The sequence below is a fragment of the Asterias amurensis genome, chromosome 7 (genome assembly GCF_032118995.1).
Source record: "Asterias amurensis chromosome 7, ASM3211899v1".
Taxonomy (NCBI): domain Eukaryota; kingdom Metazoa; phylum Echinodermata; class Asteroidea; order Forcipulatida; family Asteriidae; genus Asterias; species Asterias amurensis.
The window spans coordinates 9,534,377-9,555,594 of record NC_092654.1 but is presented as its reverse complement, the minus strand read 5'-3'; the positions used below and the strand labels follow the sequence as shown (position 1 = coordinate 9,555,594).

The 21,218-nt window shown below is 35.9% G+C and overlaps 2 protein-coding genes across 4 annotated transcripts in view; both read left to right on the top strand.

The window, feature by feature from the left end:
• The first annotated feature begins 54 nt into the window (after positions 1-54).
• On the top strand, positions 55-10,148 carry LOC139939664 (vacuolar protein-sorting-associated protein 25-like). The gene is made up of 6 exons (XM_071935719.1): positions 55-144; positions 1,555-1,700; positions 3,120-3,173; positions 4,315-4,403; positions 5,366-5,441; positions 7,282-10,148. Exons 1-6 carry the CDS (start codon positions 95-97, stop codon positions 7,392-7,394), a joined length of 528 nt encoding a protein of 175 aa, XP_071791820.1. The 5' UTR covers positions 55-94; the 3' UTR covers positions 7,395-10,148.
• A 3,199-nt stretch (positions 10,149-13,347) lies between these two features.
• LOC139939458 (uncharacterized) overlaps positions 13,348-21,218 on the top strand; it is a 106,880-nt gene continuing 99,009 nt past the window's right edge. For all 3 annotated transcript variants that reach the window (XM_071935390.1, XM_071935389.1, XM_071935388.1), the window contains exon 1: positions 13,348-13,508. The gene's annotated coding sequence lies outside the window, so the exon portion shown is untranslated. The remainder of the gene's footprint in view (positions 13,509-21,218) is intronic.

Here is a 21,218-nt window from a genome sequence, read left to right as displayed (position 1 = left end):
AGGTAACCATTTCAATTCAGCAGAATGCTGTACAATATTGGTGTGGTCGTCTGGATACCAGGCGCATATAGTAAACAGAACGGTTCAGTTCAGAATGGCGAATTTCCAGTGGCCATGGCAGTACGAATTTCCACCGTTTTTTACGTAAGAAGAATTTTATTTACAATATTAAAGTATATCGTTAGATTGAGCATCTTTTCCGATTTTAGAAATTATCATTTGATTGTTGTAAAATTCTTAATCTCTTCCCAATTAGAAAATATCTGACACATTTCGTGTGTACACAAAATCCTATCCATCCCCATAATCCCCCGCATATTTACCACACTCGCACACTGTCCCCTCCTCTCCCACATCCCCCCCCAAAAAAAAAAAATATATAAAAAAATAAATAAATAAATAAAAGTAAAACCATGGTAACACTAACAAACCATTCACATGTTTATTAGTTCCTTAATTAAATAAGAATCACCGTTTCGTATTTTCTCTCCATCCATGGCAAAAAATAAATAAATACCAGTTGATCGTCCCCGCCAGCATCCTTTTTTGGGGGTGTGGGTAAAATCTGGAACTGCCTGATCATGCTGATCTGCCTGATTTGCCGGAACTCCAAAAATAATACACTGTTTTTCTAAAATATGTAATGTAAGCCGCCGGAGTTAAATATAGAAAGTGATAATCCTTTTTTTTACTATTTAGTTACTATTTTTTGATTTTTGTTTTAAAAAATTTTTAAAAAATCTTACTTGATGCTCTCGAACACTTGTATTATGTAACCGTCTGTTTCATAAAACAATTAGTGAATGCCTACCAGCAACTCTTTTTAGTATTATCCAACCCTTATTATAGTGTTAGTGTTAACACAGGTCATCATGCAACTAATATAGGTATAAATAAGATTGCGGTTGATTCCAACTGAAGAATTGATGGCCTGTTTGAGCAAAGCAAATCCCAAATTGTCTTCTTTTTGTTGAGTGCAACCTTCAAAATCCAATGATTGAAGATAAATGCACTGCCATACAAAGTTGCAATGATCGAACCCTCCATTCTCCCAACGGTCGGTCGCAGACCATCAGGAGGATGGAAGGTTACGATCATTGCAACTATGCCAGACATACATTTACCAGGGCAAACCCTACTCCTAGAAGTATGTTGTTAGTTCAGCTATCATCTCCACGAGATGATAGTGATCTCCTCGAGATGATAGCGGAACGGACATCAAAGTTCTAGGAGCAAGCGAAATTACTTAGCAACCAATGTGTACTAGGGTTGTTTACGTGCTTTGATAGTTTTATACTGTAACAACACACAGGGCCCCTTATTTAGTACATGTAGTCTAAACCAAAGGACAAAGCAATAGGCTTAATGGTTTAATGTGTGGTATATGAATACTTTTCTTATTCAGTCACTATCACAATAGCAGGCTGATGCATGTAGTATTGCAAGGTCTTACTCGGGCATGAGTGTGATTTTGAGTCGCAACTAATTTTGTGTGGTGATTTTTGTAAAATGTAATTCACTCACAAAGTCTTTTAATATTTCATTCATTTTCAGCTTGCAACCCAACCTGGAAACGAGGAAGAAACAGCTCGCTGCCTGGTGTGACTTGGTCCTGGCATATCACAAGCATCACAAACTCTTCAGTCTAGATCTAAAAGAAGCTCAGTCATCACCGCTATTCAACAATTCAAAGATCAATAGTATCCTTTTCATACAGCAACAGTGTGATAAACACAAATTGGTTTAATAGATGGAAATTTTAATCTGGATTTTTCCCAGATGCAACTTTCCATCTATTAAATCGTTGCAGTACACCCTGCTAAAATATAGGATTCGAACTGACTCCAGCTACCTGGCAATCTCGGTGGTCTAGTTGGTAAGACACTGCTCTAGAAATTGAAAGGTTGTGGGTTCAAATCCCACCGAGTAGTATGTCAATAATTGTTTTCACAGAGCTCAGGAAAGTACTGAGTATACATTGCTAACACATAGGTGTATTATGGGTAAAACCATAACTAACAATTTGGTTTGTTGAAATTCTTTTGCAGGGCTTGATTTTTTGGGGAAAATCCACAAGACGGGACAGAAATATCAGAACCTTTACTGGACCAGGATTTTACTTTCAGAATTAAAATGAACAAAAACAAGAATCAAAATGAGAACACAGTTTTATCATCTAGACTTTTTAAAAAATTTTTTAGCAAACACTCACTTCTCCAGAAGACGATCAGAGCATACTGAACGAAACGTCGAGTTAAACCAACGGTTCTTTTCAGAACCACCCCAACTCATTTAGAGATTATTTCATGGTGTTACCGCGAACTCTTCTATATCTATAACTCACTAAGATGTTTAAAAGTTTAATTCAGTACAATTTAGCTTGCCAAACTATCACTTAAAATTGTTTTTGTCTAAGGAGAAACTGTGCTACAGGTATTTATTCATAGTTTTTGTTTTTCAAAAAACTGTTAGGCCTAATGGCCCAGCATTTAGTCTTTGAGAAAAACTCTTTCTAGGTTCGAAACATGAGGCTGTGCTGATACAGTGGCCTCTTGTCACAATGCATTCTTGATGGTCAAGTGGTTAAGACATCTGCTCTAGAATGCCAGGGTCATGCGAGGTTTGAATCCCACCCTGTTGATGTTTTTCCATTTTTTAAATATTTGTTTGTATGCACGTCGCCAGACACACAAGGCCTGATGGCCACTTCAAGGTGTGGGCTACAATTATTTTTTTCTCCAGAAGCCGTTGCCACCTACTCCTAGGGCTGACACAGGGTTACCCCTTTTACAGTCCATACGGATGTAGGCTTGGGTATCATCAGTCCGAAGCCTGGCCGGTAGAGCAGAAAGCACTACCACCCCAATTTTACGTAGCAAGTGTCACGACCAAGATTCGAACCCACACTCTGCTGGTTAAACACCAGAGCTTGAATCCGGTGCTCTTAACAGCTCGGCCATGACACGCCGGAAAGTACTGAGTATATGCCAGTGTAAGGGTAAAACCAAAATAATATTCCTAGGTCCGATGCAACTATTTTATCTACTAAATCAATGATTAGAGCAGTTATTCCCGTCAGAATAAAAATCAGAAATAATTAATTTCCTTCACTCTCGTAGGAAAATTATCCACAGATTCAATTTGTACAATTTTAGAAGAACTCAGCAATAAAGGTAAGTGTTTTTTGTTTGACAAAGTAAAATTTCAGCATTAGCAATGATAGAAAAGTTGCTGCTGTTGGTATAATTACTCTCTATGAATCAAGATAAGGTACAGCATGGCCAATCCGTTGAGTATCGGTATGCTAGCTGTCTTTGAATAAAGATAAGGTACAACCAGTGGCACAACTAAAGGAGCTGGGCACCATTTACCCCCCCCCCCCCCCCAATTTGAAATCTGGACTTTTGGGATTGGAAGTTTCCAGATTTGTAATGTGACAATTTGATGTTTTCAAAACCATTTTCTCCTTTCACACGCAGACAGTGTAATTTTTTTTACCCTAACCCCAGATTTTCTTTAAAAAAAAATTAAATGGCATGACAAGAGCATTGGAAATGGGTTCTTTAAAGGGAAGGTACACGTTTGGTAGTTACTCATAACAAATATTAACTTAAAAAGTGACTTGGTAACGAGCATTGGAGAGCTGTTGATAGTATGAAACATTGTGGGAAAGAGGTAATTTCTCACTAAAATAATAAAAGATGTAGCTAGAAGTCTTTTATTCTTATCTGAAAGCACACAAATTCGTCTAACAAGGGTGTTTTTTCTTTCATCATTTTCTCGCAACTTTGATGACCAATTGAGCCCAAATTTTCACAGGCTTGTTATTTTATGGTTATGATGGGATATACCAAGTGAGAAGACTGGTCTTTGACAATTACCAAGTGTGTACCTTCCCTTAAGAAAAAGGCAAATGGAAACTTGGTCAGAAGGGCACACCTAGAAAAAAATTGTGCACCCCTTTGTGCCGCCCTCAAATTGTTACGATGCTGGGTAAATCATGGGCAATGCTTTAGAAAGTAGGTTTTATCCAGAATTGTTAATATTATTTGAAAAACTGCTGTATCTGCTTTTTTCGAAAACTGCTGTATCTGTTTTTCGAAAAATGATGCTGTAGTTTTTGAAAATTGCTGTAGCTGTTTTTCATCGAAAACCGCTGTAGCTGGTTTTCAAAAACTGCTGTAGCTGGGTTTCGAAAACTGCTGCCTCTGGTAGGCAGGTATGATAAGATTTCTTCCCACAACTTGTAGTTTTCCTGTTTGTCATATTAACATATCGCTGTATTTAATTGAAATTGCCATTTTATTGTCACAGGAAATATAGAATGGACAGATAAGACAAAGACAAGGTGTTTAGTCATGTGGAGAACGCCTGAAGAATGGGGTGACTTGATTTACAGATGGGTAAGAAAACATATTGTCATCATTCTTTCTTGCAATTACTCTTGCTTTAACTATTCTCAAGTGCATTTTTAAAAGACCAGTGCACTTTACAGTATATAAAAATACATGCAAAGTACAAGAAACAATGTAAAATGCAAAAGCACAAACGCAAGAAAAATGTTTTAAATTAATGTACACACACATCCCACAATATATAGTACTGTTCAGAAGGCAGCTATAGCGAAAACTGCAGGATCCATGAATTTTGTTTGGTATAGCGGTCGTACTGAACAGCAATTTATGGCTGCTTAAATTGAATATGAATTCCAAGATTGGGTCCGTTAGGCACATATATATTAAGTTCATCTTCTCATTAGCTTCGTCACCACTATGGGAGTAGTAGTCGGATGTCCAAACATACACGATCAAAATAGAACTCGTTTTCATGTGAAACAATGGCTTTTAATACTGCCAACAAGTGGGGTATAATCACTAATAATTACAGAGATGTCATAACAAGAAGTGAACTAAGAATGACCTCAAGAGGGCGCTAGACTGAATTATAACACCTCTTGCTTGTTCTGTGTTCTGGTTGGCTGAAACACGGTCACGTGGGATGAACTAATATAAGATAGTGATCGTGCGCCCGTGTTTTGCGGGAATAGTACCAGAGCGGGCAATAGTCTTTGAATATAGTGCCCACAGTAACAGCGCCCTCTCTTGACTTGAACCGTGAACAACAACTACAAAATTCCTTTTTCTGTTCTTTATTATTTGACATTTAAGACTGAGCTGTGTTATAAAACACATATTGACTGGCATAATTCGGTAACTTGTGTACGTCTATTCCCCCTCGGGCCTGTGAGTGGTCGCTCTTCTGGTCACTCAAAGTCCCTCGTGGGAATAGATGTACACTAGTTACCTCATTGCCATTCAATATGTGTATACTGGTGCATACTCTTTTTTTCCACTTTTTATATAAGGCTTCTAGCAATGCTATGACCAACACAGTGTGCACTCTGTACGAGCTGGCTCATGGAGATAACACAAAACAAGAAGGTATGTGATGAACATCTTAAAGAGCTTTTTAACGTGAGAGTTAACTTTGATTCTAGATCTACCCGTATGTGCCTCCATGTTTGATGTACCGCTATATGAATGACTGAAGAAAGATTTTTATTTCAGAAAACGTTTTTACATTTTTCATCTAGACCATGGTTAGACAATTGTATTAAATGTGTACAGACATAATACAGTGTGTGTGAAATTTATATTGCTGTGGCTACCCCATGATGTTTGAAGTATGGGTAGACAAGGTGATCTAGCCATATCTAGCCATAGTCAAGGCCTTTGTGTCAGAGTGAAAAGGGGCTTGTTTACGGCTGCGGCTGTTTCCGCCATGTTGTAAACAGGTGTGTTGGTTGACACAGTCGTCTATTTATAATTAATCACATATGACTTTGTTGCATACTAGCCCCTCTAATTTAACCTTGTTGTTTTTTGTACTGTTCATGCACTACAAACCTCCCTTAAAACCTATAAGCTTTTATGACAAAAACATTGTCACTCTATTTTGTAGCAAGTGGTAAATATTACAGCTGATACATAACAAACCTTATTCAAAATCATCCATATTTATCTGTTTATCATACAGTTAAATTGTTATGTTGTTATTCATGTTTTGTTACAATAAACTGTCAAAGGGACCAAAGTTCAAAACAATGGTTATTGAAAGTAAATGAATATGATTCAATGGAGCACTCATTATAAATAGCGCCCTCTTGTGGTGTACTGGTTCTTCTCATGTCTCTTATAATGCCTACATTTATTTCCATACTGAGCGGTAAATAGCATAATGCAAAAAGACAATAATTATAGTGGATGCACCTTCCTTATAAGCCAAGGCTTGTACTGGCGTGCCTTTAGAAGAGAAAAACAAAATACATAATTATCTAAATAATTAATAAATTAACTAGTTAAAGGCAGTGGACACTATTGGTAATTACTCAAAATAATTATTATCATAAAACCTTTCTTGATTACGAGTAATGGGGAGAGGTTGATAGTGTAAAACATTGTGAGAAACAGCTCCCTCTGAAGTGGCGTAGTTAATAGTGTCCAGTGTCTTAATTATGACAAATGATCTGCTGGGCACAAATGTCCTGACAATGAACTGGAAATAAGAGGCGACAAAAAACTGTGAGTTAGCAAGTCAGGAGAATAAACCAAAAGGAAGGACTATGCTTAATATCAGGGCCCAATTTCAAAGATCTGCTTAAGAACAAAAAGTAGCTGATCTCAGAAAAATTTCCCTAAGCAGAATTATACTAGATTAGATTAGATTAGATTTATTTATTTGTCCACGTTAAAAACATAGAAACTTGACATCCACTGGCCAAATACAAGTATACACAATCAATATAAAAACTATATAAATTACATAAATTACAAAATAAGTTAAGTTAGAAATACAAAGCAACAAAAGACAAAAGACGCGCACACTAAAAAAATGCACCAGCCAAAACAACGACAACCAGCCAATAAGGTTACCAGCCAAACTAACATGTCTTAAGTACAATTTGTGACTGGTTGACTGCTCATTTCTGCTTAGCAGACAATTGTTAAGCAATATTTTCTGCTTAAGCAGCTCTATGGAAATTGGGCCCAGAAGATAAGATACTAGTTGAAAGATTTTCTTAAAGTGCTTGAAGAGACTTTGGACTTAGAATTAGATCTAGTAGTATTGGAAATTGATCTAAATGTGTCTTCTTCTTGTTTTTCTAGTGTATATCGTATATTTACAGGATGAACTGATAAAAATAAGTGATGAATTTTTCTTGTTTTTTATGATATGCTTGCAGCTTATGATAATTTTATATTTTAACTTGTTTAATTTCAGATTTTGTTGGCCTCGAAGACTGGCTACTAAAGAGAGCTCTGAGGGCGCTAGAAAAACAAAGGAAAGCAGAGTTAATGTCATTTGGTAATAGTGAAGGGGTTAAATTCTTTTGATATGTATTGTACTCTGTCTAGCTATTTTTTGTTTTTAATCAAAGATACATGTAAACCTTCATAGCAAATCTATTTTATAATAATGTACCCTTTGTTTGCTTACGTCTTAGTAGTAGTAGCAATTATGGCTTAAATACAATGGTGAAATGATTAAGGTATTTGAGCATAAACAAAATATGATGTTCATCAAAGTTTCAGTGTGTTTGAGTGATACGTCATCCATATCACTAAAAACACATTCATTTCTACTGAATTTGAAAACTTAGACTGGAAAATAAGAGGTTTGCATTTATTTTGTGAGAGCAGGACATGAGCCATAATGCTGCATACTTGTTTTGCACAATTTTGTGGGAATACCCAAACCAAAACATATTCCAGTCCAAACCTTTCTTAAAAACAATTTTAATGCTTACAAATAGATTTCTTGGAAACTAACAGATTTTTTGAGAGATGTCAACTTTCATTTGGCAAATATTACCAATAATATGATTGTGGTGATCATGTATATCCAGATTTCAAAAGCGTGTCGTTGCTGAGCTGTCTAGTTTACCGCACATAAGTGTTGTTGGCAGCAGAGTGCAGGTATGATTCCTGGTCATGAAACTCATGCCCTTGAACCAAACTTGTTTTTAAAATGAAGTATATGCTTAGCTCTTCAGGTATGCTTATACAAACAATCTTAGACCAGGGGGCTTCAAAAACTGGTGTGCCCTTAATGGCACTGGACACTACTCGTAATTACTCAAAATAATTGTTAGCATAACAACTTACTTGGTAACGAGCTATGGAGAGCTGTTGAAAGTATGAAACTTTGTGAAAAACGGCTCCCTCTGAAGTAGCGAAGTTTTTGAGAAAGGGGTAGTTTCTCACTCAAATTTAAAAATACTTCAGACCTGAAGCCTTTTTTTCTGCATCTAAAAGCCAAAACACTTGTGCAACAAGGGCGTTTTTCCTTTCAATATTCTTTTGCAACTTCGATTACCATTTGAGTCAAAATTTTCACAGATTTGTTATTTTATGTATAGTATGAGAATACCGGTCTTTTACAATTACCAAAGGTTGCCAGTGCCTTTAATAGAAACCTTTTACTCTTTCCTTTGAGACGTAAATTTGCCACCTTATTTTCTCATGAAGTTGTGGAATAATTTATCTGAAAGTTTGATTTATTTATTTATTATAATGCTTTACATTATTCATTACCCAGAGCCAGGGGCAATTTTGTCCAGTTGGGGTTTTTCAAAGCTATGGGGCAATTTACAGACAACATGTTAAAAGACAATTTCCAACAAAAACAGACATTTGGATTTGGTTTCTTGGGGATAGTGTCTTTCATTCTGTCATTGTGTTCCATTTGCATTTAATGCAACCTGTTGCCTTGTATTAGTTGCCTGTAAAAACTTGTTATGTGTGACAAGGCCCTGAAAGGGAATTAATGTACAAATATTGGATGCATAATTTGAGTACAGTACGGCAAAATATAATCATGAAAGAGAACCTGGGCCCAATTTCATAGAGCTGCTTAAGCACACAAATTTGCTCAGCATAAAATGTATTTCTTGATAAAAAACAGGATTATCAACCAAATTTGGTAATCCTGTGTTTATCAAGGCGAAAATTCTGTGCTAAGCAATTTTTTGTGCTTAGCAGCTCTATGAAATTGGGCCCTATAGACTGTTCCATTTCATGGTGCAGCTGAACTAAACAGAACAAATCAGATTTCAAAGAGTAATTAATAATCTCTGCTATATTTTTTTAATTAAATGCATCCTACATTTGTTGTGTACCCCTCATACATAGATCCCTGTCATCTTACATTTTTCATTTAAATCATAAATTAAATTTAAACAATTTAAAAAATGTGTGAACAACTTGTTATTTACTTCAACAACAAGGTGTTAAATTGTGAAAATAAAGAAATAGCTAGAGCTGTTAAGACCGGTAGGCTAAAGTGCACTCAACATTCATAGCCATATGAGTGTTGGCACACAATCAATACATCCAGTAATCAATGTCAAATTTTGATCTGTGCAAAGCCAAAGCGTAGCGTCTCGAACATCCTATATTTATTAAAATCTGACTCCTACAGGGAACGATTTCATCCAGCAGTTTTGCATAGCTGAACATTATTTTGTACACAGTGAATGGTATCAATATATCAATACAAAACTTGTATATTTATCAATATATCAATACAAGATTCTTATATTTATCATTATAGGACTCCATGTCAGAACAGTATAAATGGCTAAATATAGCTTGACACTTGATGTGTGTTCCACCAATCAAATGACAAATATCTAGTATATAATCAATCTTGTTTGAATTGATTGGGAATTGATGCTCAGTCTAAAATGAAGTCGGCTTCAGTAACGTGCATTTCAATCCTAACAAATAAGCATATTTATTATAAAACACGTACTAAGAAAAAAGTACCAGCCATGTTAAATCTTATTTTTGTTTTTGCTCCACACCAATAACAGATATAAAGCCTTGTATACTTGGAGCTTTTCAGGAAATGCCAAAGAAAATAATGACTATTTAAATTTGGAATCAAACTCACTCTACCTGCTTGCTATAACAGTTCCTGGCCATGGCACTTACTGTAAAAAGATGTACACATGCTCGTACTTAACACCCAATATTTTCAAGAATTTCTGATCCAAAATTTCTTCTTTTGTGAAAATCCTACAACAAATACTGAGAATCCAGCCAAACTCAGCTAAATCCAGCTAAAATCTATCTTTTTAGCCTTTGCGAAACACTCTGCTAGGATAGAAACATCAGGCAATCAACTATTTTTTGCTTTTATACCATAGGTCATTTTGGATGGTAAGCAGTTTGCAACAGCCAATTCTATTTTCTCACAAACATCTTGAGAAAAAAATATTTCTGAATTCATGTAGGACATTTTTACCATCTTGAGGAGGAAGTCTAAACAAAAATTTAAAAAAAATATTTGCACATTGCATTCTGTGAAGCCTCTTTGACTGCACTTTGCGAGTTTTCATTTTGTTGAACTAAACAAATTGTAAATATTTTTGAATAAAACTTAATTATTGAAGTCTTAAAATATTGAAGTCTGTAACTGTGTTTTCTCTGGACATTTTAAAGCCAAACAATAAAATAAGTAGCATTTTTGCAAAGTTTTTGTTTCTTTGGTGGGTGATTTAAAACACTTTACAATTTCTTGTTTGAGTTAATTTTGTAAACTTTTATGTGGCTAATAATTGCCATGCAGCATTTTAGCTGATTTTGTTCTAAAGACAATTAATTAAATTGTCCGTCTCCTGGTATTTTCATTTTTAGAATACGAGTAACAAGTTTAAAATTTGACATAGGGTGGTGTGTGCGGGTTCAAATCCACCCCAACCAACAATTGAGATCTTTGTTAGAAAAGGTGAATCTGAGAAAAATATGTGGGGAAGGGCCTCGTGATGAACTGAACCATTTATGATTTTGTGCTTTTTGTGAAAGGGAGGATGGCTCTTATATGTTAGCTAGCTTACTTTGTTGGCAACATGTTTATTTTCTAAACTTTATCTGGAGAGCAGCCAAATGATAGTAACAATGAACGTGAGCCTTTTAGAGCTCAAGACTTTAAAAAGAGCACATGCTAAAGTGTAAAAACTTTACGAGAAACAACAAACGATTGACTATAATTACAATTTTGAATTCTTTTTTTTTAAACATCGAAAAATTACGAATTCTATCTATAATTGCTCACAGGCGAAGTATTTTTTCACAATACTGTACTTTTATACAATGTTTTATAGGTTCACAAGTTATATTCCCTTCTTGTAGGCTTTTGAGTCAATGTAAAAGGTATTTGTGTACAAGAAATTTGCTGTGCATTTTCAGGAAACGTATATTATTCAATAAGTTGTTATTGTTCCATGAAGGATTGTCTTCAATCGGATGTTCAGCTGTAGGTCTATTACATTTGCTTATAGTCTTTTCAAGACAGAAGAGAGAGAAATACATCTGATAATGGTAATTATCAAAGACCAGTGTATCCCAACATGCAAAGAATTACCATTTTTTTTTTTTTTTAATTTTGACTCAGTTGGTCATCGAGGTTGCAAGAGAATAATAACACAAAAACACAATTTTTATTTGAGTGAGAAACTACCTCTTTCCAAAGACTACGTTACTCCAGGGGCAGCCGCTTATCACATTGCTTCAAACTATAATTATATCGGCTCTCCATAACTCGTTCCCAAGTAAGTTTTTATGCAAACAATTATTTTGAGTAATTACCAACAAGTGCCTTAAAGTGAAAGTTGTGTGTCATGAAAAAGCTTCGTAGTGCAAAACTTAGTTGAAACACATAATTTTTGTAAACAATTTATTTCGGCAAAAATCGGGCCATGCACTTTAACAAAGTTTAGGACATATTTTCTTGACTCTAAAATAAAGTACGAGTGTATAGTTTGATCAACGTCGCGAGAACTCAGAATTCTATACGAAAATTGTCAAATGAATGTTTTGATGTTTAGTAACACTCACTGAAATTTCAATCTTGCAGAGCAAACTGCAGAGAAAAGTGTTAAATCTCACGTGTTTTTGACATTGTAATTTTAAAGGGAGTGTATCCAACGGGTAACAATTACTAAACTCAATGGCAAAAAGGTACAACAGCCTTCGATATTTGAAAATCATTTCACTTCAAATGTAGTTGTGGAATGAACAAGTTGTTTTTCCAAACATTTGAATTTGAGAAACTTACTAGCCAAAAACGTTTCTCATATTGCGTATTTCGAATTACGACTTACTCCGTCATAAAACGCTACAAACTTGTTTATATTATTTTTTTATATTGTATTGTACAAGTAGGATTAAAACAAACGGTTCCAAAAGCAACGAAATATTTCAAGTTAATAGTGAAAACAATTATTCTGTCTGCGTGTAGGTAAGGTTAAACACGAGAATTCAAAACGATGGAAATGAACAATCCAAAAGTGACTTTTCATATGTGGGTGGGGGGTGGGGGCACCGGCATCAATTGCAGGGCGAATACCAATGACGTAGGGTAATTGTTATTAGCCCGTTTAAACAACGCAATAGTTTGCGTTGGGTTGCAACTTAGTGCCATGTAAAAAACTAAACTGGAATTTGTGAAAAATTCTTGAATCGAGTTTGACTGATACATCTACTTCACAATGTGTGCTTGGGAGCTTACAGCTGAAAACGATATTATGAATATTTCGCGCGAACGTTTTGCTTTACTCCGTAATACATGTAACTGTTGTTATTCTTTTATGAAAGTATGGAAATAAATGTATTCTTGAATTGAATTGAATTGAAACGGCAATCAAGGAATTATATATTTGTTTTTTCCACCTAAGACGCACTACATGCACCCTTGTGTGCGGTGGTCCGTGGAAATTCAATTAAGAGTTCACATTCACTGATGCGGTTGATTGTCCACAAATTGTTTCCACATCATAAATTCATTAATATTTATATCAAATACAATGTACGGAATTATTAAATACTGGTAGTAGTATATAATTTAGCCCCAAAACTCTTTTAGAAGATAAATCCCGCAAATTTCTCAAAATTCGGACTCATTTTTATAGAGAAACATTGTCTCCACATCACACACACACAAAATTACTGTATAAAACAATATACAGTAGGAACACTACCCCTTTTCTCCTTTTTAATCCTTCCTTTCCTTGACAAGCATTGGGTGTCAGATACAGAAGTGTCTAAAAAACACAATTATTGAATACTTTTAATAACTGCTTGTTGCAACGCACTTGGACTGCCCTATGCACAGCCATGGGGCCCACTGAAAGTTGTTGAAGTCAAGGTCACATGACTAAACACTTCCAGTGGTTTTACTCCCGACTCGGAGTGTCAATGCAAATACAGGAGTTGGGGCACAGACTACTTTGTACACACCACTACACACTGCACATAGTTTGAGTGCTTTTACGTTTCACGAACGCTGTGCACACATGCAGACGATACTCAACACAAACAGTAACAGGTGTTAAAATCTTGAAACGTGGAGTAAAGACTTCTTCAGAAACCTGAATATCTTCAGGACAGTTTGTGGATATTTATGGTTGTGTACGGTCCTCATATGTGATGACAGCGGTTATTAAGGTGAGTGTTTTGTTAAAGCATTGACTTATTGAAGTTGTCCTTTGCCTGCTGCAGTCGGTCGGCGGACGTCGTGCTACCGTGGTATTGAATACACACCACGAATAATGGTTTCATCCGTGTGTCGTGTATATTTTTTACGAGTGTTACCACAGGATTATGCCACATAGGCCTACAGTGTACATAATATCCGGGTATGTGACCATGTTGACATGTGTAAACCATGGAGGAATGAGTGTAAACCATGGTTGATTTCTTGCACATTAATTATAAAGGATGTCTAAATCATTATGTATGATGATAAAAGTTTATAAAACTTGCTCAACTCAAACAAGGACAACCTCAAGTTCCACATAAATCATCATGCTGCTAAAAATTACCCAAAGCTGTTATTGACCAATGAATCAATGACCAAGCAGATCAACTGTTATTGATATTGAACCTATGTACAGCTAGCAGCTGCATACATTAACCATGTCATTATTTACTTTGATTGATTATTAGTTTTTTTATTGCAATTATCTATTGTTAAATAATGATTTTTGTTCAGTATTGATTTTAGTTGCTGACAGGAGGGGGGTTATGTTAACGCAACTAGTTTAGTTGCTAACAACCACCTGACCACGTTTGTGATAAAGGTTGGCTTTTAATTAAAGGCATTGTATTTGTATCTTTGTTTTTTTAGGACTGTTGGATTTTTAAAATCATATTGTAGGGGTTTATTTTATAGAACTTTTACTTTAACACATTAAAACTGATCTGTTTGACAGTGTGAGAATTTCAATTCATAAGGTGGTAGCACTTTCAGATATCACCAACAATCTGAGAGAGGTTGATGTCTATGTACGACAATCATTGTAACTGGAATACACAAAAAATAACACAATCCACAATCTGAGGATACTTTCATGTAGTATATTTCTCAGATTGAAGTGTTCTTGCATCCTTCTCTGTATACCCACTTTCTTTCGAATGGTATTGCTTCTCAAAATATAATACATTATCACTATCACTTATCAGTGCTTCTTCCAGAGTAAGGGCTTCAGTGCTTCTTTTATAATGACCAGGTTTTTTAGTCATTAATTTAGGAAGTAATCACCAAATAAGTACCTCTCCCTTTAAACATTTAAGGCTCTTTTTTTGTTCTTGAAGTTAGTCAAATTTTGTATAGCGAGACTTAAATCTTCTGATTGTAGTTTTAATACTGTGAATCATAGAAAAAAGACCATTCTCTATACTAGTCTATGAGTTTAAAACTAATTCAACAAAACAATGTGTGACCTTGAGTTCATGGTTCCACTTAAACAAAGTAGAATGGGGCATGGAGTAGCTACATGAATGGGGGTAGTGCAATTTGTCTAATGAAAAACTGGAAGGTGAAATGTTTCCAATTGTTTAGCCAGTCTGCACTCCTGCAGGGCCAATCACTGTGCATGGTTGACTACAACCATTCTCTGCTTCATTGGCTGGACCGAGTCCAATGATGCCAGAAGTTCACAACATTCATTTGCAATTGATAGTCCCTAGCTGCCCTTGTAGCTGGTTGTAAACACAACCATCATGGTCATAGAGGAAGTAAACAAACAAACCAACCTCTGTGGACAGTTTTGGCTTTGATAACAATTTGATAAAAATTATGGAGGGTGGGATTGGGAGGGGAAAAGGTGATTAGAGTTGGTGTTTGGACTTTGAATCTTTGACCACAGTCCATTTATTGTAACATTTGACCTTGAGGATTCATTTTTATTAGGTTGTTTGTAAGAACTGGTTCTTATCTTTTGCATGCACTAGGCCTATATAATTTTAACAATGTTCAGACTTGATGTCATGAAATTGTCCTAGTTGAACCATGGGTTAAACCATGGTTGAACTATGGCCAATCTAATTCGTTTTAACTTGCACTCATGAAAACAACATTCCAAGTTTGGTTAGTTGTTCAGATCCCCAATTCCGGAATGTCGTTCTGAACGGAACAGTAAAAAGACTGAGCAGCTCGCACGGAGTTAAAAATACACTTTTTACAAATCTTTTACTTTGGTTGCAATGTAATGTGCATGTTGGCCCTAATTCTTTTAAATTCAGGTGATTGAAAACATTGTTAGTATTCATCATGAAATCATTCAAAGTATAGTTATTACAAATTTTTAATATTTCCTGAATCCTAGTGACATTTAACTTCAAGGAAATATGTGATGGTCCACACCCAGTAATTGCATCTAGTTGCAGGGACAAACCCAACAAACAATATCGATGATAACAAATACCCAAGGGCCATCAACACTAGCCCTAATCAGTCAGCTTAACGGGCGTGTTCAATGTTTTGTGTATTTTGTTCTTCTGTGTTACCATGGCTTGAAGCAGATGTGCTGGGATACCTATTGTTAGCGCAGTCCCATACCAGACTACATTTATTTACCTATGGGTGCATTATTCAGCATTAAATAGTTCCACCCCAGTTAAGATTACACAACATGCAAGAAGGACAAATGGTCACAAGTTTCGGTTAAAGTATTTCCGTAAAAAATCTAAATGCTAAGTGCGAGAGCAAACAATATGCTGCACCCAGTACCAATAAGTGCCTGGTACGCACATTTATGCATGAATTCATTTCAAGGTAAACTTTGTGAATGTGTACAACACTGTATTATAAGCATAGAGCAAGGACTTTAAGTAACATTCTAACTGTGTAACCAACACTCTCAACTACTGTAAGATCAAACAAATATTTTTTTTTTTTTTTAATATCATGTAAAAGGTTGATTAAAAAAATATATGTACATGTATATAGATGCAGTCTTTTTGTTAATGCAGTCATCACAGCTTGTGTTAAACACAGTCGGCAAAAACTTAAACTTTTACATTTCAAGCAGGATGTTGGAGGTCAAGCAGTATCTCTTCATTCTCTCATAAATTTCCAGATTTTATTTTAAATGAAGTCATTCCACCAATAGGCCTCGTTTTGGGCCAGATATGAGGGGTTTTAAAAAGTGATGTGACATTAAGTAAAAATCTTTAAAATTGCACCCATGTTTAAAATTTTCCGTGTAGTTGATGGCTCAGAGCTGCCTGGAAAGCTCAATGGTCACAGTGACCTTAATTAATCGTCCTGAGCATGGTCTATTATTAGCTGCTTCGTAGCGCAGCGCAGCGAAACAGCTATTGTTTTTGTTCGATTTTTTTTTTTGAATTCTTCAGAACTTTCTTTCTAAGTGTCGATTTGCAATGTTCCTAAAGAGCAATTGCAACGAAATTTTCAGTGACGAAGGGCATTGGTGCAAGGAGGATTGTAAAAGAAATTTGTCATGATGACGTCATCACCGGTCACGTGACCTCATCTTAAAGGTGTTTTATTTAAATGTTTGAAAATCTATATCAAATCAACCACAAAAGACCGTAGATTTCTGTTTACATGATTGGGTAGGGATAAATTGGGTCTTCATTTTATTTCCTGTTCGTGACCTCACATGACCTCTACTTCCGGTTGAAACGGGCCAAAAACGAAAGTGCCCTGTAACTAAAAAGTGGTAATAGTTATGAATTTTTTTCTCTGGGATAAAAGTGTCTAGCAAGAGTGGAAAAATAAAAAAAAATGTTGATGACGTCATAAATTGCAACAGCGCCCTCTAGCGGCAGGTTGAAAACTCTTCAAAATGGACTTTTGGAAGATGTCTGTTGTGAAGTTTTTTGTTATCACTTTAAATTTTACACACACGTTTAATGTCAGGCAGGCATCATATGTGTGAAATTTCAGATCAATGACGTCATCGGGGGCCACGTGACGCGGCATTAAAGGTGCAATTTTTGACGTAATTATGCGATTATGTTGAAACTTTGTAGATTGTTAGATAATGGCACGTTCTCTTGAATTGCGAAATGACGTCATGATGACGTCATCACATGATTTTTTATGATTTTCTTCATTTTTGCACCTTTAACACATAAATTGCTATCTGACGATGGTATAATCCAAATTATTTTATTTCGTATGCCACATTGGGCAAATTGCTTTGAATATGCGAACAAGTCGACCCTTGTCAATTTTATACTTTTTTATACATCTCTGAAAACTCAATGTTTATACAACATTTTGTTCAAAAGTTGTGAAAGGAGAAACACCAAGAGTTATGAGTGACTGAAACAAAGAGAAAGTTTTTTTAAAAAACCTCTTTTCTTGTATTGCGCACATACACCTGACAGGCGCCCTGCGTATATACTTCGAATTGCGCCGAAGCCGTCGAAGTTTGACGAGTCGTAATTTTAGTTCTAAACATGCAGCACACAGCCAAAGATAGAACGCAAACTCGACATGAAAACAGTCTTAAAATAGCGCATGGTGCCCTATAGCAAATAAAGTCCCCTGAAGGATTCAAAGGTCGGAAGTCCTTACATGTGAAGCGCGAGTTGCTGTTTTTCTCTGTGGTAGTACGAACCGTGTACCATCCGCTACACACGCAATGTACACACAGTAAAGGCGATCTCCGCTTTTTGAAATTTTGGTGATAAACTTATCAGTGAAGCAGGGTTGTTGCTGTGTGACTCGAACGTCATTGACCTTGTAAGGTTGTAAATGGACATTTAAGAACAGGTCACTACACTTTTATTATCGTTCATAAATGCCCTCTTGTTAAAAAACGTTAATAAAATACAAGTATAGACACTTTTTCAATTGAAAATTTGAGGTTTGAAATAATTTTTTCAAAAACTTGGTGTCGCTTATTACGCGCTGTTACTACAGTGTAATAGCTATGAATTGTGGTCAAAATGATCATATTGGTGCGCATTAGCTTGCGCGCCAGACACGCGGAAGCCAGCCGGTTATAAACAGCTCCAGCTGGTCATTATCAACCGTTTAAACACCCCCACGTGACGCACTCTCAACAACTAGAAGTAGCGAAACTGTCTGGGATATTTATGAATATAGGTTTACATGTAACTCTTATGGCACTAGCCATACTGAACACGGATTATGAACAAAAATTACCTTACCAATGTACACAGATAGGCTCTACTCTTGCTTTAACTGAAAGGTATTTTGAGTGCATGGTAATTGAGTCTTAACATTTTGTAAGTTTGAATATGTTGAAAGGAGCTTTAGGTTTTTATAGGCCTATTTAACAACTTTTTATGATAACAAAATAAAACAAGGTTAGACGGACAATAGTAATAATGTGTACAGTTTACATGTTTAAGTACAATGTAGGCCAATTGCAAAGGGTTAATTTCAGTCGATGGCCATTTTTCTACCAGCACAAATTTCACTCGTACATGTAGGTTTTCAAGATAAACTATGCAGCACTCGCACTAATAAAGCACATTGTGACTGCTCTACTCTGTGTATGAATTCTAATTTTTAAATGGTTTCATTCCATTTAATAAAGACGATGCTTTCTTGAACTTTGAAGGGCTGAGTGGATGACATTGATCGATCAGGTCATTGTTAAACATAGGATCTTCTGCATGGTCAAGGTTGATAACTTACTGTTTATGCTAGCTTTATCTGTTAAGTGTGAGCAAACAGGTGTTTGTTGATGAGTAATTAGACTATTTTTTCCTTTTCAAAGATAATGTACGTAGTTTCCAAATGTGTGCCCTCAGCACTTGTAAGTTGGATTTGGATATTAAAGGCACTGGACTCTATTGATAATAGTTACTCAAAAATAATTGTTAGCATAAAAACTTACTTGGTAATATGAGCAAAGAAGAGCTGTTGATAGTATAAAACTTTGTGAGAAACGGCTCCCTCTGAAGTAAAGTAGTTTTTGAGAATGAGGTAATTTAGCACTCAAATTTTAAAAGAATTTAAGCATCTGAAAGCACACAAAGTGCAGCAAGGGTGTATTTTCTTTCATTATTCTCTTGCAACTTGGATGACCAATTGAGCCCAAAATTTCACGTGTTATTTTAGGCATGTTTGGATACACCAAAAGAGTATACTGGTCTTTGAAAGTTACCAAAGGTGTCCAGTGCCTTTAAATTAAATAAGAGTCTGCTGTTCATATTAGGCAAGCCACTTTTACAGGCAACTTGGAGGCCGAGGCAACCAACTGCAGTGCATGCTCCAGGACCACTTTGCTACACTGTTTGTAGCACACACATGTAGCCTACAATGAGTCATTTTTCAAATATTGTCTTACAATCCTTAAAAAAATCATGTGAACATTGAACAGTGAATGGCTTTCCTTCTTGGAGATTGCCTGGAACTTGTTGCATGTAAATTGCCTCGTGCGACATGGCCCTTAAAGCTGGACAGTTTGAACATGATACAAAGACAATGCTTTAAAAGTAGAATTTGTAGGCTTAAAAACTTGGGGTTAACCCTACATACAGTGAGCTTCCTGCTGCATTTGATTTTTTTTTCATGAGCAGATATTGAAGGAAGGAACTCTCTAACTTCACCAGGGTGCAAACCGGAAGGTATACCCTGGTAAAAGTTAGTTGCCTTTGTGTCAACGCTCAAACCTTTCAGATGATGTTAAGTTCCTGAAGTAGTGATTATGTTTGGCATGGGCATTAACTGTTTCTGGAGTCAAGATAAGGAGGCTGTATCTCTAATCATGAGTTATTAATTTAATTACAACATGTCTCTTGTGCATACGTGTACAGGAAGATTCCATGGCTGCTTTATACCACAGAATCCTGTGCTTGCGATTCACCGTTCTTTGCTTACATGGTGTACATGGCAATTTCTGCATGTACATGTAGCCATGTAAGTGAAGAAAGATCTCTAAAATTTTCTGCCAACCCGTGAAATATGCTTGCCATAAGTGCGGCATTCCCTGGTTAGCTGTATAACCACCGACTCTTTGCTTATGTTAGCCATGAAATTGGGCCCAGATCAGCTTTAGAGTGGTTGAGGTTGTGTGATTGAATCCCACTTGATTGGTGCTTATTCATTTTTGTTTTTCAAAAAGGACCCTGGAAAGCACTGAGCATACAGTGCTTACAATCACAGAAGTAGGTGTAGAATAATTATTAACTAAACTACAATTCTTTAACCCCGATGCAATTTTTTAACAAATTGTTTCTAAGTTAATTGTGTGTAAGACACTTGGTCTGAATGTTTTTGAAACTGAAAGAACCAGGTACATTGTACACCTCGTAACAAGTGTGTGTGTTGTATGACTCAATGCATGCTGAAAACTTTTACAGGCCTGGATATAATCATAGAGTAAGGATATAACATATTTACACGAAGGCTACAAAGGCCATGGCTGAACTGAGCCATGGTCACCAGGGCCCCTGGTCTTGGCCTCAGGTACCCCTGCAAAAGTTTCCCATAGACTTAAAGATTTTGCGTGTGCTTTTTGCAAAAGGAAAATGGCCTTGTCTCTCAAAGATGAAATTCCCGCCTGCTTTGACATGTTTGAAAACACTTTTAACAGAGTATTCTTAATAAACATTCCTGGATGGGTTCCTTCAACAATTTGCACATGTACTGGTGTCCAAAAAGTTAACTAAAAATACATATTAACTTGTCAATGCACTAATAAGCACTCAATACAAGTTTAAGAAGACAGTGAGTTGGTAAATTACCCATGATGTGTGTTAGATTAAAGTATACTTGTAACTTTCTCCCAATTGAGAAATAAGAGTGCAATATTAGTGATTTTGTTGTAAATTTGTTAAAGGTCGTGGACACTATTGGTAATAACTCAAAATAATTATTAGCATAAAACCTTTCTTGGTGACGAGTAATGGGGAGAGTTGATGGTA

Excerpts from the sequence above, each read along its gene's own strand:
- LOC139939664 (XM_071935719.1), top strand. The coding sequence starts at position 95 with ATGGCGAATTTCCAGTGGCCATGGCAGTACGAATTTCCACCGTTTTTT. Across the intron at positions 145-1,554 it reads GAATTTCCACCGTTTTTTAC|CTTGCAACCCAACCTGGAAA; the intron begins GTAAGAAGAATT and ends ATTCATTTTCAG. Across the intron at positions 5,442-7,281 it reads AGATAACACAAAACAAGAAG|ATTTTGTTGGCCTCGAAGAC; the intron begins GTATGTGATGAA and ends GTTTAATTTCAG.